The sequence below is a fragment of the Mauremys reevesii genome, linkage group 22 (genome assembly GCF_016161935.1).
Source record: "Mauremys reevesii isolate NIE-2019 linkage group 22, ASM1616193v1, whole genome shotgun sequence".
NCBI lineage: Eukaryota > Metazoa > Chordata > Testudines > Geoemydidae > Mauremys > Mauremys reevesii.
The window spans coordinates 16,475,244-16,495,703 of NC_052644.1; the positions used below are offsets into that span (position 1 = coordinate 16,475,244).

A 20,460-nucleotide genomic window follows, 5' to 3' on the forward strand; every position below is an offset into this window, starting at 1 on the left:
CCATTTCCTGACCCTTTTCTCCTTTTTCTCATTTTCATTTATTTCCTTTTTTCTTCTATTCTTCTATTGGAGAAGTTTTGTAAAGTTCTAGAGTGTGGGGAAAAAATCAGAAAAAAAAAAGCAGCAAACAAATCATGGACAGTGTTCAGTTAATCTATTGCATTCAGTGGTGAAAAGATTACAATTTGAAATGAAACAAAACAAAAACACATTATTATCCTCAATATTATATCATGGGATTTAAAACAAAAACAAAAACCAAACAGCTTTCACAACTTACAAGGCCTTTAAGCATAAAAACAAGAAAACTACTGTGAAAAATGTATCCGTATGAATCACTGATAAATCCTGACTATGAACCAACTGTGTAGGTTTGGTAGCCCAGAGTTTTGTTAAATACTCTGCAGAATTCTGGAATTTTAGATATCCATATGAACTCATTCTTTGACTTCCTTAACATTCTCACAGTTTCTAAGAGTGCTGTCTTCTGGAAGGTCACTCCTAGTGTGTTCTTGGGTTGTTCATTTGTGCCCTTAGGAGCATTCAGGGTGCTCCGCTGAAAATAATGATATAAACCAATATTTTCCCATGAAAATCTCATGTTTATGAACTCCTATATGTAACTGTGTAGCCTGGATCATCCACACTGACAATGAATCCTCACGAAAAACTGCAAGAAAAAAGGCAGACAAACCCCCAAAATGCTGTTTTACTTTATACTTAAATTCCAGTAACAAAACAGCCTCTGTATTATCACACTAGTTATCAACAAGACAAAATACAGTCTCCTTTAAACATTACAACTACTGGCTCCCATCCACAAGCCAAGTCCAGTACAGTGCGAGATTACTACAAATCTTACTCACCATATCTAAAGTTCTACCAATCCCAAAGTCTGGACACATTGCCCACCAGATCAATGAATATTTCAGATCTCACCAAAATACATGCTTACAGCCAATCCTTATTAACTACATCTAAGATGTATTAATAAAAGAAAAATGAAAGAGTTACTGTGGTTAAAAGACATGCATATAGCTATGAGGTAAAGTTCTTAGGTCAGTTTCATAGCAGGGATAGTGAGGCTGCTGATTTGTAAAAGTCAATATCAATTGTAATGATGGTGATCATTCATCATTAGCACTCTTTGGCTGGTTTGTTAGCTTGTTCAATATCAGTAAGGAAGCATTGTGAGACAGGAGCAGAATTTAGGCATCTACAAGCTAATTAGTTCACATTTATAAACTTCAAACAAGATATAGGAAAACATCAAAAAATCTAATAATAGAATCATAGAACTGGAAGGGACTTTGAGAGGTCATCTAGTCAAGTCCCCTCACTCATGACAGGACTAAGTATTATCTAGACCATCCCTGACAGGTGTATGTCAAACCTGTTCCAGTGCTTAAGCACCATGATAGTTAGAAAGTTTTTCCTAATGTGCAACCTAAACCTCCTGTGCTGCAATTTAGGCCCATTGCTTCTTGTCCTAAACTCAGAGGTTAAGAAAGACAATTTTTTTCTCCTCCTTGTAACAACCTTTTACATACTTGAAAACAATTATCCCGTCTCCTCTCAATCTTCTTTTCTCCAGACTAAACAAACCCAGTTTTTTAAATTTTCCCTCATAGGTCAAGTTTTCTAGACCTTTAGTCATTTTTGTTGCTCTTCTCTGGACTTTCACTAATTTGTCCACATCTTTCCTGAAATGTGGCTCCCAGAACTGGACACAACACTCAAGTTGAGGCCTAATCAGCATGGAGTAGAGCAGAATTATGTCTCGGGTCTTGCTTACAACACCCCTGCTAATATATCCCAGAAGAATGCTCACTTTTTTTGTGAGAGCATTAAACTCATGTTTAGCTTTTGATCTGCTATGACCCCCAGATCCCTTTCCATAGTACTCCTTTCTAGGCAGCCATTTCCCATATTGTATGTGTGCAACTGATTGTTCCTTCCTAAATGGTGTACTTTGAACATGTCCTTTTTGAATTTCATCCTATTTGAAATTTAGTGTTGATAAATGCAAAGTAATGCACATTGGAAAGCATAATCCCAACTATATCTATAAAACGATGGAGTCTAAATGAGCTGTTACCACTCAAGAAAGAGATCTTGGAGCTATTGTGGATAGTTCTCTGAAAACATCCACTAGCACCTGCCTTCCAGATTTCAACACCTTAAAATTCAGGAGTGCTTAAGCTCAATTTGGGCAGCTGTTACTTCATTTCTCCCAAATCAAATATACTGATCCACTGTAATTTGCTGTAGAAAAAGTAGGATAAAATAGAGCAGGAAATGCGTCCGAGTGGTTATTAGGCCTAGAATTGCTATTTTCAACAGCCATTGCCTTTTTTTGTTTGGTAGGTTTTTTTTTCTTTCTTTTTTTTTCATTTTATTTGTTTAATAAGAAGATAGTAATATTGCATTGGCAAATTCCCCATAGAAACAAAGAGTGGAACAAAAGAATAATAAAGGTACCTCAACTTTTCCTCATTTATGGAGGACAGTCTTATTATATGTATCCAGATATCCTTCAATCACACAAGCTGAAAATTGTTCCACTTTACTGCAGCTCTGTAACTGTATGGGAACCAATCCTGTCTGTGTTCTGTGCACATCCAAAATTCCTGCTGAATGACCAGCCCTGGGAGCAAGTTACCAGTGACCCAGGGCTGGGGCAGAAGGAGGGTGCAGGTGGGGAGTGGGGAAGCCCAGGGCTGTGGCAGCAGGGGGTGCAGGTGGAGGGGTAGAGCCCAGGGCTGGGGCAGAAGGAGGGTGTAGGGGGGGAGTCCAGGGCTGGGGGCAGCCACAATTTTTTTTGCTTGGGGCAGCAAAAAAGCTAGAGCCAGCCCTGCTTGCCAGAGGACATTGTGATGGCAAAGACTATAACCTAATTCAAAAAGAGAACTAGATACATTCATGGAGGATAGGTCCATCAATGGCTATTAGCCAGGATGGGCAGGGATGGTGTCCCTAACCTCAGTTTGCCAGAAGATGCGAAGGACCGGCAGGGGATGGATCACTTGATGATTGCCTGTACTGTTCATTCCATCTGGGGCACCTTGCATTGGCCACTGTTGGAAGATATTATACTGAGCTAGATGGACCTTGGGTCTGACCCAGTATGGCCATTCTTATGTTCTTATGTTCTATTTACTTCAGTTTGTCCAGATCATTTTGAATTTTAAGCCTGTCCTACAAAGAACTTGCAACCCCACCCAGCTTGTTATTGCCTGCAAACTTTATTAGTGTATTTTCTATGCCATTATCTAAATTATTAATGAATATTTTGAAGAGAACCAGACCCAGAACTGATCCCTGTAGGACCCTACTCGATATGCACTTCTGTCATGACTGTGAACCACTAATAATTATTCTCTGGGAATGTTTTTCCAACCTGTTTTGCATCCATCTTATAGTAGCTCTGTCTAGGTTGCATTTCCCAAGTTTGTTTATGAGAAGGTCATGTGAGGCAGTGGATGTTTTCAGAGACCTATCCACGGTGACTCTAAGGGCTCTTTCTTGAGTGGTAACAGCTAATTTAGACCCCATCATTTTAGACATATAGTTGGGAATATGTTTTCCAAGGTGCCTTACTCTTGGGTGAATACCATCTGGTCCTGGGGACTCTGCTTTCAGTTTCAACCACAGAAGTTAACCTCAAAATGGCTGCAGTCTCTTTGTCATTCAGCACCTCTGACACCATGGAATGATCTTGGAGTTCATTAAACAACAAACCAGTGAGTATCTGTGGTGAACTGCTGCACACAGCTATACTGTGTTCTCACCCTCTGTTTTCAGGGCACAGCTCAAAATTCCTATTTTGCAGAGCAATAAATCCACAGCCCTACCTGCTCCCTTTCCATCCTCCTCCCGCCCCGAGAAAGCTGCTTTCATTATTCATTCCTCACTTAACAAATAACTTTGGGAAATAACTGCTCCGGCTTCACTAGCAGCAATTACCCAGTGGCAGAGTTTAAAGGTAGCACTCCGTTGAATGAAGTGTTAAATTCCTGTTCTAGCAGCATTGTACTTTGCACTTTGTACGAGGAAGTAATTGATATTTGAGTTTCTTATGTTTGTGAAGCCCACTGGGAAGAAAAATACTGCAGTAGCTGTACAGAAATTATTACTACATGGCTGATTTTTCCAGGCTCATTCATGAAGACATTAAATATTTAGTTCTCCTATGTTGCTCTCCACTTTACAGGGTGTGTGACTGTCCTCTGAGTAGCAGCTGAATCAGCATCTCTGGAAACAGAAATACAGTGAATTTACAAGACAATACGCTGTGAGTTAGAATTTGAATTTTTTCTTTTAAATAATTTTTGTGTTAGTGAAATATTCTCATGTGAGATCAGCGGAGATCATAACATCTGCCGCAGAAATAATAATAATTATTAATAATAATAATTTAAAAAAAGAAGCACAAATTCCCCAGTCTTGTTCTACAGACCACAATGGTGATGCCATGTCATATCTGCACTACACAAACCCCATTCAGCAAAGGAGGAGATTAGTACTAATTGGTTTTTTTTGTTTCACTTTTTTAGTGAGACCATTTTGCTGTTAGCACCTTGGCTTGAAAAATCAGCATATTTCACATAATCCAGAATAGAATCACTGAATGTGCTGAGTTTACATGCAGCCACTGACAGGGGAAAGTGTCCCGGTTTAAGTAAATATTACAGGAATTACCTTGTCTTCCCTCAGTCTACTTCCACAAAGGATAATCTTTTCTTAGTGTTTTGTTTTTCAGGAAATAAAAGTTGCCATGTAAAATGAATGCAGTTTTGTATAGAGCTGGTCAAAATTCAAAACTTCCATTCTGTTGTAAATTCTGAAATTTTGAAAGTTTTAATTTTGATTCAGAACAAAAAGTGGAAAGGTTGAAATTTCTCACATAAAGGAAATTCTGAAAAAAAATATTTATTTAAAATCAAATGGTTTTAATTCAGCTTTCCCAAAACTAAATCGAGCAGCTGGCTGTCCCAAGTCCTAGAGACTCCTTTGGCTGTATGGGGAGTCCCCCAAAGTTTGGGAAGTCCTCTGATACAGGAGTCCAGACCCCCCTGGCCAGGCCTGTTGTTTGGTTTTGATGAATAAGCATTTTCGTATGCAGTCACATTGTAGAAGAATTCCTGACCAGCTCTAGTTGTGTGTACACCTCATGCTACAGTTTGTGATGTTTTCTATTTCCATTAGCAGAGAGTTGGATGAATTATATTGCAATCACTTCACAATGCACATAGGAGTCAAAATATTGTCCATCTCCAGTGTTCCATTGCTTTTTGTCTTGAAATGGTTTTGGGGTAAGAACACCATTTTTTATTAATTATTGTTCAGATAATAAATATATACATATCCATTGCTGCCTATCTAAAAACTGTGTAAGGAAACCATGATGCAATAAAAAGAAGGAAATCCAACCAACATTTGATAGATCTAATAGCATTGTGGTGGGTATAACATCACTGTGTTCTGGAGCCTATCTATCTCTTCAGCTGTTTTTACATGATCTCAGATGTGTGTAAAATCTCTGTGACCCTGCTTCATTAACCGAGGGAGAGGGGAATGACCATACAAGCTCCTGGTCTGAACACAAGTCATTAGTCACGCTCCTCAAGCTGCTGAAAAGTAGACAGAGCCGTGTTTCAGGATGAAAGCACAGTGACACTGCTGCTTAGAAGGGACATTTACCCTACCAGTAGTTATTGTTAGGAGAAGCCTAAAATAACAGAATGATTGATATGATTCCAAAGTAACAGAAAGATTGGCAATGGCCAGGTACAATTGCTTTTCTTGCATCCAGGGACTACTCTCTCCCACTTCTTCTGGAGGCACAAGCCACCCAAAGGGGTTAGGCAGAAAGCAGGACCATAACTAAGCTTGGAAGGATTAGATTTTTATTGGTATCAGTAAATGCTGATAAATGTCGATTTCACTGAATGCACACAAACTGATGAGAAAATATTTCCATTGCTGCTAATCAAAATACTCAGAGAGGTACAGTAACAAAAATGGGACTTGAGAATTTCTTAGAGTTTGATTTAAGGCTAACATTTCAACATACACTGTTAACAGTTTCTGTTTTAATGGTTAAATGCTTTCACTTTTGAATCCCAGAATCTATAGTCATTAAATAATTGGCTGTGTGTGTCTCCCTCCAAATTTCATGAATCTCTGAAATTTTAAAAAGTCTAAACCCTATAATTCTGCAAAACTCTGAAAATTTCAATAAGCATAAAAATGCTTAAAAATAAACATTGTGTGTGTGTGTGTGTGTGTGTGTGTGTGTGTGTGTATAACTCTAACCCGGCTGTCCATCCCACCATGCAAGAATTGTTTGCTCCTTAACTGCTGAGGTTTCAGTTTTCACCATGAAATATTCTGGGGCTGCCTTCCATGGGGAGACTTTTCTGTTCTGTCTTGGAGCAGACCAGGTGTCAGGACAAAAGCAGAAAGGCAAATTTGCTATAAACAGGGAATACGGCACAGAGGAGTTTCATAATAATGTAGAGGTTAGGCATCTGTACTTTCCCACATCACAGTCTAAAGGGGAGTTTCAATTGTTGGCAGAGACCCCCTCCACAGTGCCCTGTGAACTTTCAGAGCTACTAAGCTAAACAGAGTTAACCCTGGTTACAATAACTCATTCACTAATGGAGTCAATTGTTTCCAAAGAAAATTTCAATTTTAGTTGTAAACTTAATTACCAAAATTTTGTGGCTGAAACAGAAATAAACCAAAAACATCAGCTGAAAAAGGAGGTATTTTTGCTTATTCTCTATCTCATCTTTTTGGACTGTCAGACTTGATTCCATTGGGATAAGCCATCTTTGTTCTGCTTTGAGTAATTGCCTATGCCCATTACATTAGGTGTGATTCTCATGTGCCAGTTCCAGAGAGTTTTTGCTAATGTTACCAGTAGAGGGGACCTCGCTTGTGCCCTGGTTTCCCTCATGCTCTGGGCCAGGGGGATAAAGGGTGGAGCATCCTTCATCCATGCATCCTTCAGTTCCTTCTTACTGTGCAGGCTCAATGGTGGGACCATGCTCTCAGCTTGTTCCCTCTTTGAATGTGCTGTTATAATTAGTAGTTGCTGTCAGTTAGCATCATTTCATGTCCTTGACCCCCTCATCTCCCTCACTGGATGAGACACTGGTACCAGCGCTGTCTTCTGGATATTATTGAAGAGATACAAAAGCAAATACAGAAAACCAAAGGCTGAGAGTAGCAAATGAGTTCTGATGGAATTGTAGTTTTCTCTTCATGTGTGAACTTAAAATTCATAATAAAGAGATACATGAGATACACTAGCTCTTTTGGGCTCAGGAAAGGGACAGCTCCAGGAGAGGACTGGAACACTGTAATATATTTACATGTTACTGTCATTGTCCTGCAAATAGAGTCCTGTGGGAATTCCATATATTTTCTTTCTTTTCTTGCCATCTTATTAATATAATGTATTTATCTCTGAGCAGATGGGGCAGTTGCACACATTAGTTGCTACACAAAATGAGTCCTTCATGTGCCCTTTTGCTGAACTATGCCACCGTTAGTATGGCAGCCGTCTGTTAATGACAAAGAACAGTGATATTTGTCCATTTTTGGTTGATTTTTTTTCTTTTAAAGTTTGTGAAGAGTGATGGATTATTCAGGTGCAGTGATTGGGGCTTTGGCTGGAGCTCAGTCTCTCTCTTTGTGGAGCACATTCAATGTAGTGAATATATTCAGGGCAAATTCTGCCCTCTGTTAACCCCATTAGTCCCTTATTAGCTTCACTTCGGTTGTACACATGTAAATGAGAGCAACACTGGAACCTTTATCTTTGTTCACACAGAGTGAAGCACATCTGCTGCTGGAACGAGGAAGATTATTTCCCATTGTTTCCACTGGCTTTTATCTTAAATCACATTCATCAAACCCCCCCCCCCCCCCTTCAGGTAGTTGAAGGCTGCTATCAAATCCCCCCTCACTTTTCTCTTCTGCAGACTAAATAAACCCAGTTCCCTCAGCCTCTCCTCATAAATCATGTGCCCCAGCCCCCTAGTCATTTTTGTTGCCCTCTGCTGGGCTCTTTCCAGTTTGTCCACATCCTTTCTGTAGTGGGGGGCCCAAAACTGGACACAATACTCCAGATGTGGCCTCACCAGTGCCTTATGGAGGGGAATAATCACTCCTCTCAATCTGCTGGCAATGCTCCTACTAATGCAGGCCAATAAACAAAGGGCGCACTGTCAACTCATATCCACCTTCTTGTCCACTGTAATACTTAGGTCTTTTTTTCTTTTTTTTTTGCAGAACTGCTGCTTAGCCAGTTGGTCCTCAGCCTCTAGCAATGCATGGGATTCTTCTGTTCTAAGTGCAGGACTCTGCACTTGTCCTTGCTGAACCTCATAAGATTTCTTTTGGCCCAATCCTCTAATTTGTCTAGGTCACTCTGAACCCTATTCCTACCCTCCAGCGTACCTAACTCTCCCCCTAGCTTAGTGTCATCTGCGAACTTGCTGACGGTACAGTCCATCCCATCATCCAGATCATTAATGATGGGGGTCACTCAGGATGAGAGATTGCTTAGAAAGGCTTTTGTATCACCTGCACATGAAGGGGGGTAGCTACCTGCCAATGGTTTCATCAGTGATCTAGGAAAGGAGCTACTGGTTTGTTATATTCATGTGTACAGTCTGATCAGAGAATGGCTACAACCACCGTTGCCACCACCAATGTATTTTTCTCTCTCCCCACCTTCTCTCTCTCTTACTTACATACACACACACCGCCACCGCCAGCGCCACCGCCACCGCCACCCTCAAAACCTGAAGAGCTCATCATAGACTCCAATTGTTATAACTTTTTGGATGAATTTCAGCCATATTTACATATCTAAATAAGACTATCTGACTTCTATTTAAGAGTCTCTCTTTAGGTCCCTATTTGGAATATTTTGGCCAAAAGCTCCAAATCACTCACACTGTATGAGAGCTGGTCAAAATATTATCCATCAGAACTATTTTAGTAGAAAATTGGGGTTTTGACTGAATTATTTTTTATGTAGAAAGTGTCTGCCTCAATCAAATTTTTCTGATGTTTCATTAGAAACACCTTAACCCCATTTTTTTCAGGAAAAGAAAAAAAACAACCTTGCTGACTTTTGTTTAAAAAAAAATCGGTTTTAGTTTAATAACAAAAAAAAAACCTCTCCATGGAAGGGAATTTTTTTTCCAACTATAATTATACTGCATTACATATGCTAATGTTGCATTACTTTTATGAATTGGAATTTCTTCCTTTAGGTCTTTAGTGATAAATAGGGCTGAGTGCATATTTCACTATATGTGATGATTGCCCTCTCATTATCTGCCCACACATTTCCCCAAGTAGAAAGTAAAATTCTCAAATATATCTATCATTTGGAATTATTTGCCAAATGGACATTCTATCCCAGGATAACCCTCACCTGCATGGCAGATAATTGGAGACTCCCAAGAAATAATATAAATTACATAACACGATAAAACCCTACTCTTAGGGTCACTGGTGCACACACAGATAATACTGATGAATTTCCCCAATCACATGACCCAACATAGCAAACATAAAATTGAGTGTCCTGTTAGTCTGTGTACTTTGCAGGAGCCCTTGATGACCTGTGACCACAATATCTTCTGTGCAGCAGCAGTTAAGCAGTTTGGCTAACTGGGCTCAGTGCCGCCCAAATGACTCATATGTGGATAAGGCAGTAAGTCCCTCCACAGGTTTAATGGGCAGCAGGTAATGAAATCTCTACACCCTCACCCCCTGGTTTGAGGACACAGTTCAGGCAGTAGGGGGGTCTCACAAACAATCTTCCTGACTATCTAACTAAAGATGGTGCACTCTGTGAATGATCCTCAGGGTCAGAGATGGATCTGGCCTCCTCAGTCACTGCAGAGGGGCTGATGATTGCTGCTGGCAGGAATGAGGCTGCTACTGGTCCCAGCATTTCCCCTCATCACAAACGAGGATGGGGAGGTCTCAAGGTGCAGATTACAACATCTCCCACCCTAGGGCTCAGACACACTCACAACAGGAGCCATCCCTGAACCAGCACCCAGAGCAGTGGTGCCATGTGGTGACTGAGGCCTTATCTACACTAGGGGCTGAATTGGCACCCCTGTGATCTATGCAGTGGCGTTGATTTAATGGGTCTGGTGAAGACATGATAAGTCAATAGGTGAGTGCTCTCCGATAGACTTAATTAATCCACCTGAAAGAGAATAGCAGAAAGTATATCAATGGGAGAGCACCTTGTTAAGTTGATGTAAATTACGTGGATGTAAGTTACATAAACTATGTAACTTAACTAGGGTAACTTAGATTGACTTAGAGCATTAGAAAAGGGCTGAGTTTCCCTACGGAGATGAAAGGTGAACTTAGCCGTGCTGGCTCGGGGAGTTTTCCCAGCAAAACTCTACAGGCTGTGCATCACCTTGAAGACTACAATTGCTTTTCCTATGCTCAGGGACTTCTCCCTCCTACTTCTTACAGAGGCATAAGCCACCCAAAAGGGTTGGACAGAAAGCAGGGCAATAACTAGGCTTAGATTTTTAATCAGTATATGTCAATAAAATGTCAATTTTACTGTACACACACAAACTGATGAAAAATATCTCCATCACTGCTAATTAAAATATTCAGAGATGCAAAGTAAGAAATTAGGTTGACTTAATGCTAAAATATTTATATATGTAGTTGACAGTTTCTGTTTTAATGCTTATAAACTTTAATGGTCTGACCAGCCCTGTAGCGATGTGGGACTCACTCCTGCAGGGCCACCTGCTGGTGTCTTGGGAATCAGCTTGTTTCCAGCTGGGTCTGTTTGGGGCATGGCCACAGCTGAGGCTGCCTCCTTAATCAGCCCAGCCTAAGGCTCCCAGCCCCAGCCCTCTCCAAGGGCTGGCTTTTAACCCTTTTCATACCAGGAGCGGGTAACTACCCCGCTACATGTCCCCATTGTGTGCCCCTCCACAATTTCCTGCAACTGTTTAAATTTAAATTGATACAAATAAAAATATTCTTAAAATCCGTAAATCTGCAAAACTCTTGAAAATTTCAGTGGATTAAAAACAGAAAAAATTATTAAAAATAAACATTGATATTATCCATCAAAATTATTTATTTTAAAGATTGAATTCGGCCAAGTCTAGCCTTAGCTCTGCTTTGCACCTCACCATGCTGGCCAGCCACTGAGATCAGAACATACTGTAACATCTTTAATGATGGCACGGGCTCCTTCTCTGCCTGGAACTTCAGGAGGAACTATGCCTCCTGCACCGACCCCTGAGAAGTTCAGTCTGCTCCACCTCGTGCTCAAATCTGCGCATAGCTGAGCTATCAGTGAGGAGTTCCATTCTGAAGGGGGATAATTAGGTTAGATGGGGTGAGTTTCTCCCAGGAAAGATAGCACTGTTGTTGTGTCTCAGAAATTGCATCTAGTTTTTCTTTTGTTTTCTCTCCACCAATGTCAAGCTTTTGAAGAAAATCAGTGATCATGATTTATTTCCTTTCTTGCAGGTGATTTTACTGTTACTGTACATGTTAATCCTGCAGTTGTCTTGGTTGGGCAAGCTGTGACATTGTCCTGCCATCTCATAGGCCAGATCCCCGCTAACATTCAAGTGCATTGGTACAAATTGGAAAGGAACAAAAATACGACATTATATTTTTACAATAGCACAGAAAAAGAGACTGAGTTGGGCTTGGCTGAGGACAAGCATAGGATCAAAGGACGATATAGGAATGGAGTCGCTAGGGTGAAGCTCTTTCCAGTGCAAGTAGAAGATAATGGGCAGTATGTGTGTGCCGTGACAAGCGATGGTGTCTATCAAGAAGCTATCATCCAGGTGACTGTTCCAGGTAAGCATGGAGATGTTGATACAAAAGTGTTGCTGGCAGGGAACAATGCTGCACTGATCACAGTGGCACTGATTCTCCATTGCCTTGCCCTGTGTGTAGCAGCTGTATTTCCATTTAATCCTTTCCTCCCAACAGGGAGGGTTCATCAGCTGGCAGGGGAAGGAGAAACACTCACGTGTGTGCAATGTTATGGGAGGTGGGCAGAGGAAGTGATGGGAGTCAGAGAAGCTTCAGCAGTTTGGTGTCCATCTCCCACAGTATATGCAAATTATACCCAGTGTATGCACACAGGATGGATACCTCATGTACCTTTTTCTCTGGCTTTTTGCTGGTGGCATGTGCAATCCTCATCCCCCTGCATTGTGTGTGTGGCTGTTGTAGAACAGCAATAAAACGACTAAAGCACAGGGGGAAAGCTGGGCCATTACCTCCCGTCACGCACACACATACACCCAGGCAGTACATTAGAGTCACTGTCCACCTGAGGTTTGTACACACTGCGTCTGATTCTCTGTTACACTAAGGCCCTTTTACGTGGAAATGAACCATTTATATTACCCCTTGTACAGAGAGAGGTCTCCTTGGCCAGGGCAGAGCTGATGTAAGGGCTCTGTACTGGCCTTGCTTCCGGACGTGGTGTAAGGGTGTGGGAGAGGGAGCAGGCTAAGGGTTGGTAGGGGTATGGCTGGAGCACACTGTGCTTTGGCGACGCTCTGCTTCCCAAGGCTCATAGGGGACGATGGGAAACAAAGTGTAACTTAGAATAGCCCTAAAGCTGCTCTGACTTACACTGGGACCTAGTGGGGCCCCTAAATGTGCCCAAAATATGGACCCACAGAAAGGTGGATCCCCCCTTTTCTGAAAATACTGTTTCTTGACTAACCTGCTGCCATCCCAAAAGGGAAGCTGTCACATGCATGCGACGAAGTCACATCTACATACAGTTTGGGATCAGCTGGTGAAGTGTTTGGTGATCTTTTGAGGGGAAATTTCTCTATGAATTTAAGATACTTTGAAATGCAAGATTATAGTTCAGTGCAGATTCAATAGGACATGGCGACAGTAATGATGGTGATCATTCATCATTAGCACTCTTTGGTTGGTTTGTTAGCTTGTTCTTCAGCCTGTTTAACATTTTTTGAAATTGGTTTTCACTTTAGGTTTTGGATCTGCACCTCACGTAACTATAGAACATCAGCAGAATAATTCAACCACTCTGAGATGTGTGTCCCAAGGGTGGTACCCACAGCCTGAAGTACGCTGGACGGACAGCACAGGACAAAAAATAACTGTTATGGCTGAAACAAGAATCCAGAAAGATGTGACAGAGCTGTATCAAATCCATAGTACACTCAGGGTAGCAGATACTGCTACTGACACCATCTCATGCACTATAATAAACCCCTTGCTGAAGAGGCACCACAAAACAGTTATTGCAATTTCAGGTAGGAGATGTAGTACCATCAAAGCAAATATTCCTGCTCTTACTTACAAATTAGGGCTAAACGCACCTGCCTTGTGGCCAACCAGACCGTTCAAAGCTTGCCTACACAGAGCACCATCCCGCATTATTGGGGTGTGATTTCTAAAGCGCATTAAAGTGTTGCACATTAATTAGCCCATGTAGACCGCAGCCGGTGCTCACTAAAGTTTCCCAGTTGTCCTTTACCTTATTATTGTTTCAAACAATAATATGGTAAACCAAAATCAAACCAGAGCCTAAACCAAAATGGAACCAGATTGCTGGCACTTAAAATTAAAAAGGTCTAATTATAAGATGGGTGAACTAGAGTGCCTCGTATTAAATGAGGATATTGATATAATAGGCATCACAGAAACCTGGTACCAGGGCCGCCCGAGGGGAGGGGGGTCTAGTGAGGCAATTTGCCCCTGGCCGCACAGGGGCCCCCACAAGACTATAGTATTCTATAGTATTGCAACTTTTTTTTTATGGAAGGAGCTCCCAAAATTGCTTTGCCCCAGGCTCCCTGAATCCTCTGGGTGGCTCTGCGTTGTGCAGTGAGGATAATCAATGTGACACAGTAATACCAGGGTTAAAATATATCGGAAGGACAGAACAGGTCGTGCTGGTGGGGGCTTGGCACTATATGTGAAAGAAAGCGTAGAATCAAATGAAGTAAAAATCTTAACTAAATTGTACTATAGAATCTCTATGGACAGTAATTCCACGCTTGAAAAATAAGACTATAGCAGTAGGACTATATTACAGATCACCTGAACAGGATGATGTTAGTGACTTTGAAATGCTCAGGGAGATTAGAGAGGCTATTAAAATAAAAAAATGTAATAATAATAATGGGGATTTCAACTATCCCCATATTGACTGGGTACATATCACCTCAGGACAGGATGCAGAGATAAAGTTTATTGACACCTTAAATGACTGCTTCTTGGAGAAGCTGATCCTGGAACCCACCAGAGGAGAGGCAATTCTTAATTTAGTCCAAAGTGAAGCACAGGATCAGGTCCAAGAGGTGAATATAGCTGGACCGCTTGGTAATAGTGACCATAATATAATTAAATTTAACATCCCTGTGGTGGGGAAAATGCCACAGTGGCCCAACACTGTAGCATTTAACTTAAGAAAAAGGAACTACACAAAAAAGAGGGGGTTAGTTAAACAAAAATTAAAGGATACAGTGCTAAAAGGGAAATTTCTGCAAGCTGCATGGAAACGTTTTAAAGACACCATAATAGAGGCTCAACATAAAGGTATACCCCAAATTAAAAAAAATATAGTAAGAGAAACAAAAAAGAGCCACCATGGCTAAACAACAAAGTAAAAGAAGTAGTGAAAAGGCATCATTTAAAAAGTGGAAGATAAAATCCTAATGAGGAAAATAGAAAGGAGCATAAACTCAGGCAAATGAAGTGTAAAAATATAATTAGAAAGACCAAAAAAGAATTTGAAGAACAGCTAGCCAAAGACTCAAATGTAATAACAAAAACATTTTTAAATACATCAGAAGTAGAAAGCCTGCTAAACAACCGCTAGGGCCAAAGGACAATCGAGATGCTAAAGGAACACTTAAGCACGATAAGGCCATTGCAGAGAAATTAAATGAATTCTTTGCATCGGTCTTCATGGTTGAGGATCGGAGGACATTGCCAAACCTGAGCCATGCTTTTTGGGTGACAGATCTGAGAAACTGTCCCAGATTAAGGTATCATTAGAGGAGGTTTGTGAACAAATTGATAAACTAAACAGTAATAAGTCTCCATGACCTGATACTATTCACCCAAGAGTTCTAAAGGAACTCAAATGTGAAATTGCAGGACTCACTAACTGTCATCTGTAGCCTATCATTTAAATCAGCTTCTGCAGCAAATGACTGCTTTGAGCAGGGGGTTGGACTAGATGATCTCCTGAGGTCCCTGCCAACCCTAATAATCTATGTTTCTATGACTGGAGGATAGCTAATACGATTCTGATTTTTAAAAAGGGCTCCAGCAGTGACCCTGGCAACTACAGACCAGTAAGCCTCACTTCAGTACTAGACAAACTGGTTGAAAAAATCGTCAAGAACAAAATTCAAGTATCAGAGAGGTAGCCATGTTAGTCTGGTTCTGTAAAAGCAGCAAAGAATCCTGTAGCACCTTATAGACTAACAGACGTCTGTTAGTCTATAAGGTGCCACAGGATTCTTTGCTGCTTTTAAAGAACAAAATTGTTAGACACACAGATGAACATAATTTGTTGGGAAATAGTCAATATGGATTTTATATAGGGAAATCATCTGTCACCAAAGGCTCTCAAGCAAAATAAGCAGTCATGGGATAAGAGGGAAGGTTCTCTCATGGATTGGTAACTGGTTAAAAGATAGGAAAGAAATGGTAGGAATAAATGGTCAGTTTTCAGAATGGAGAGAGGTAAATAGTGGTGTCTCCCTGGATCTGTACTGGGCCCAGTCCTATTTAATATGGAAAAAGGAGTAAACAGTAATACAAACAATACAAAACTACTCAAGATAGTTAAGTCATAGGCAGACTGCGAAGAGCTGAAGGCCGAAGTGGAGAAGGGTTCCATGTGAACAGCAGTTGAACATGGGTCAGTCGGTCCTAAGAGATAGGCGAGCGCCGTTCCGAAGGGAGCGTCGGGCCCATACCCGGCCGTCGCCGGCAACGAGAGCCGCGGGGGCTACGCCGCGACGAGTAGGAGGGCCGCTGCGGTGCGCCTTGAAGCCTAGGGCGCGGGCCCGGGTGGAGCCGCCGCAGGTGCAGATCTTGGTGGTAGTAGCAAATATTCAAACGAGATCTCAAAACTGAGTGACTAGGCAACAAAATGGCAGAGGAAATTTAATGTTGATAAATGCAAAATAATTAACATTGGAAAACATAATCTTAACTATACATATACAATGATGGGGTCTAAATTAGTTGTTACCACTCAAGAAAGAGATCTTGGAGTCTTTCATAGAATCATAGAATATCAGGTTTGGAAGGGACCTCAGGAGGTCATCTAGTCCACCCCCCTGCTCAAAGCAGGACCAATCCCCAACTAAATCAAGCCTGACCTTAAAAACCTCTAAGGAAGGAGATTCCATCACCTCCCTAGGTAACCCATTCCAGTGCTTCCCCACCCTCCTAGTGAAAATGTTTTTCCTAATATCCAACCTAAACCTCGCCCACTGCAACTTGAGACCATTACTCCTTGTTCTGTCATCTGGTACCACCGAGAACAGTCTAGATCCATCCTCTTTGGAACCCCCTTTCAGGTAGTTGAAAACAGCTATCAAATAACCTCTCATTCTTCTCTTCTGCAGACCAAAAAATACTAGTTCCCTTAGCTTCACCTCATAAGTCATGTGCAACAGCCCCCTAACCATTTTTGTTGCCCTCTGCTGGACTCTTTCCAATTTTTCCACATCCTTCTTGTAGTGTGGGGCCCAAAACTGGACACAGGACTCCAGATGAGGCCTCACCAATGTCGAATAGAGGGGAATGATCACGTCCCTTGATCTGCTTGCAATGCCCCTACTTATACAGCCCAAAATGCTGTTAGCCTTCTTGGCAACAAGAGCACACTGTCGACTCATATCCGGCTTTTCGTCCACCATAACCCCTAGGTCCTTTTCTGCAGAACTGCTGCCTAGCCATTTGGTTCCTAGTCTGTAGCAGTGCATGGGATTCTTCCATCCTAAGTGCATGACTCTGCACTTATCCTTGTTGAACCTCATTGGATTTCTTTTGGCCCAATCCTCTAATTTATCTAGGTACCTCTGTATCCTATCCCTACCCTCCAGCATATCTACCACTCCTCCCAGTTTAGTGTCATCTGCACACTTGCTGAGAGTGCAGTCCATGCCATCTTCCAGATCATTAATGAAGGTATTGAACAAAACTGGCCCCAGGACCGATCCTTGGGGCACTTTGCTTGATACTGGCTGCCAACTAGACATGGAGCCATTGATCACTACCCGTTGAGCCTGACGATCTAGCCAGCTTTCTATCCATCTTATAGTCCATTTATCCAGCTCATACTTCTATAACTTGCTGGCAAGAATACTGTGGGAGACTGTATCAAAAGCTTTGCTAAAGTCAAGGAATAACATGTCCTCTGCCTTCCCCTTTTTGTTATGGATAGTTGTCTGAAATCATCCACTCAATATGCAGTGGCAGTCAAAAAAGTGAACATTATGTTGGAAATCATCAAGAAAGGGATACATAATAAGATAGAAAATATCATATTACCTGTATATAAATCCATGTTATTCCCACACCTTGAATACTGCGTGCAGATGTGGTCGCTCCATCACAAAAAAGATATATTGGAATTGGAAAGGACAACAAAAATGATTAGGAGAATAGAACAGCTTCCATATGAGGAGAGATTAATAAGACTGGGAGTCTTCAGATTGGAAAAGAGGCAACTAAGGGGGGATATGACAGAGTTCTGTAAAATTATAACTGGTATAGAGAAAGTAAATAAGGAAGTGTTATGTACTGCTTTTCATAATACAAAAACAAGGGGCTACCAAATGAAATTAATAGGTAGAATGTTTAAAACAAACACAAGTAAGTATTTTTTCGTGGAACACACTGTCAACCTCAAGAACTCCTTGCCAGATGGTATTGTGAAGACAAATACTATAATGGGGTTCAAAAGGGACCTAGATAGATTCATGGAGGATAGGTCCATCAATGGCTATTAGCCAGGATAGGCAGGAATGGTGTCCCTAGCCTCTGTTTGCCAGAAACCGGGATTGGGTGACAGTGTATAGGTCAACCCATCTGTTCATTCCCTTTGGGGCACCTGGCATTGGCCACTGTCAGAGGACAAGAAACTGGGCTTGATGGACCTTTGGTCTGACCCAGTATAGCTGTTCTTATGTTAATAGTAATTCAGGAAAGCACACTAGGGAACTTTTAGTTTGCATCGTCAAGGTCTACACACATCAATTAATGCACAACACATTGGTGCATTTTATTAATCACTCTCCCATTGTGCGCATTACCCCACTGTGTAGACAAGCGTTTGGTGCAGCATAGTGAAGACCTGTACCACTCAGCCTTTCTTTTCAAATACTATTTTTGAGATCACCGCAGATGTAAAAGTTAGTATAGCTCTGATTCTTTTTTCACTTATCTGTGTATATATTAGGAGTGAATCCCTCGAAGCTATTGAATTTACACTATTATAAAAAGAGTATAAATAAGAGGAGATTTAGTGCTGTCCTCTTTTTCACTCACTCTCCCTTACACACTAATATGAGTCATTATGTGCTGCTGGTGCAATTATAACCCCCTGAACATTTTTCAGGTTTCTTTGATGTGGAGGCAGAACATGGCATCATTACAGCTGTAATTGGAGAAAATGCTGTTCTTCCCTGTCGGCTGATTACAAAACATCTGCCACCCAGCATGGAGCTGCAGTGGAGGAAAGTTGGACCTGGGAAGGATGAGACAATCTATCTCTACCGCTATGATGAAAGCAGACCCCTGGTTAATACTTATCCACAGGATGACAAATGCTCAGTGGGTTATTTGTCTCCAAATGGAGTCAACAGCAGAGAATGGATCAGGAAGAAATATGAAAAAAAGGCAAAAGTTTTTAAAGGAAAGGAGTTTGGGAAAGGAAATATTTCTCTGCAACTGAACAATATTCAGGTGGAAGACAAAGGAAAATATGTATGTTCTGCCACAGCCAACTCATTTCACAGAGAGAGCATCACTGAAGTCTTGATTAGAGGTAAGAAAGGCCTAGAATTGGAGAAAGCAGATTTATCAAACTCTATTATTCTGTCTCCCCAGGAGCCAGCACAGGCTTTTCCTTTCTCCACAGCACATGTTATTGCTTTGTCTATTATTGTTTTAAAACTCCCAAATAATGGAATTTCCACTTTTTCCATTGGGTAGCTATTAGATGGTCTAACGCATGTCACTGTGAGATCAGTTTCCTGATTTCAGAAGCGATTTCAGACTGTCTGCTGTTAGAAGAGATATCAATAATGATCACTCTCCCCATTATTTGCTTTTAAAATACCAATTCTTGGAGCTGTATTATTAAATCTATCTTCTAAACATTAAAGTGATGTTAGAATGTAATTTAAACTACTTTTTAATAAGCCCTTTTGACGCATTCTTAATTTTACAACAGAGTTTGTTAGCATCCTAAGAACAGGAGAACCTTCAGCCATAACGACATAGAATCAAAGAAATGTGGGGCTGGAAGGGACCTCAAGAACTTTGTGAGAGTTATTATGGCAACAATTTGTTTACAACACAGAACAGATGTTTTCCTTTCCACACTCAGGTTGAAAAAAAATACATTTTATTCCATAAGGATAAAATTTTCGAAAGTGGTAAAATGGTTTAGGATCTTGACTCCCATTTTCAAAAGTTACTTAGCTGTTGTCTACACAGAAAAAAAACTCTGGACAATTAATTTGAATTAACTGAAGTTTGAATGCAAAGTGGATTAGTTAAATTTCATTAACCCCTTGTGTGGACATCCTTATTCAGATTCTAAATTGCCTGAATTTGATTTGTGAACTAAGCTAAATCAAAATAAGGCCACTTTAATTCTGAATAAGAATGTACACATATGTTTACTGTTGTTTAACTAATCCATTTTAAAAGTTGATCCAGATTAACTTTCCTGAGTGTCCCCATGGAGACAAGTCCTTAGATAGTTTATAGACTAAGTCCCATTAACTTCCCAGGAAACTTAGATTAGGTCTACACTACAGATCTATGTCAGTATAACTATGTCACACTGGGGTACTGAAAATCCACACCCCTGAGCAACGTAGTTATACTGACCTAACACCTAGAGTAGAAAGTGATATGTGGGTGTTTCTTCATTTTACTAGGGCTCCCAGCTCCCTTAAAAGGGAGGCTACCTCTGCCCGATTGCAGCCTGGGTTCAGAATCAAATCAGTCACTGGCAGCAGAGGAATTTCCCATCCCCTGCAGTCCTGACTTCCTGCCAATTTTGTTGTGCCTCACAGGAGGCAGAGGCTCTTTCATTCACCCCTGCAGAGACAGCTCTCCGAGAAATGCCAACATTGTGTTTCATGTAGCTTCCTTCCCCACCCC

General features: G+C 41.1%; 1 protein-coding gene and 1 long non-coding RNA gene across 2 annotated transcripts in view; both read left to right on the plus strand.

Annotated features, from left to right (window-relative positions):
- The first annotated feature begins 3,967 nt into the window (after positions 1–3,967).
- Positions 3,968–11,724, plus strand: LOC120388213. Its single transcript, XR_005590520.1, has 4 exons — positions 3,968–3,985; positions 4,214–4,294; positions 5,209–5,315; positions 11,560–11,724. It is a non-coding gene; the product is annotated as an uncharacterized LOC120388213 (long non-coding RNA).
- A 65-nt stretch (positions 11,725–11,789) lies between these two features.
- LOC120388857 overlaps positions 11,790–20,460 on the plus strand; it is an 18,419-nt gene continuing 9,748 nt past the window's right edge. Inside the window, exons 1-3 of the mRNA XM_039510948.1 lie at positions 11,790–11,901; positions 13,062–13,346; positions 18,683–19,111. Coding sequence (XP_039366882.1) covers positions 13,196–13,346; positions 18,683–19,111 — 580 coding nt within the window. The 5' untranslated portion in view covers positions 11,790–11,901; positions 13,062–13,195. The remainder of the gene's footprint in view (positions 11,902–13,061; positions 13,347–18,682; positions 19,112–20,460) is intronic.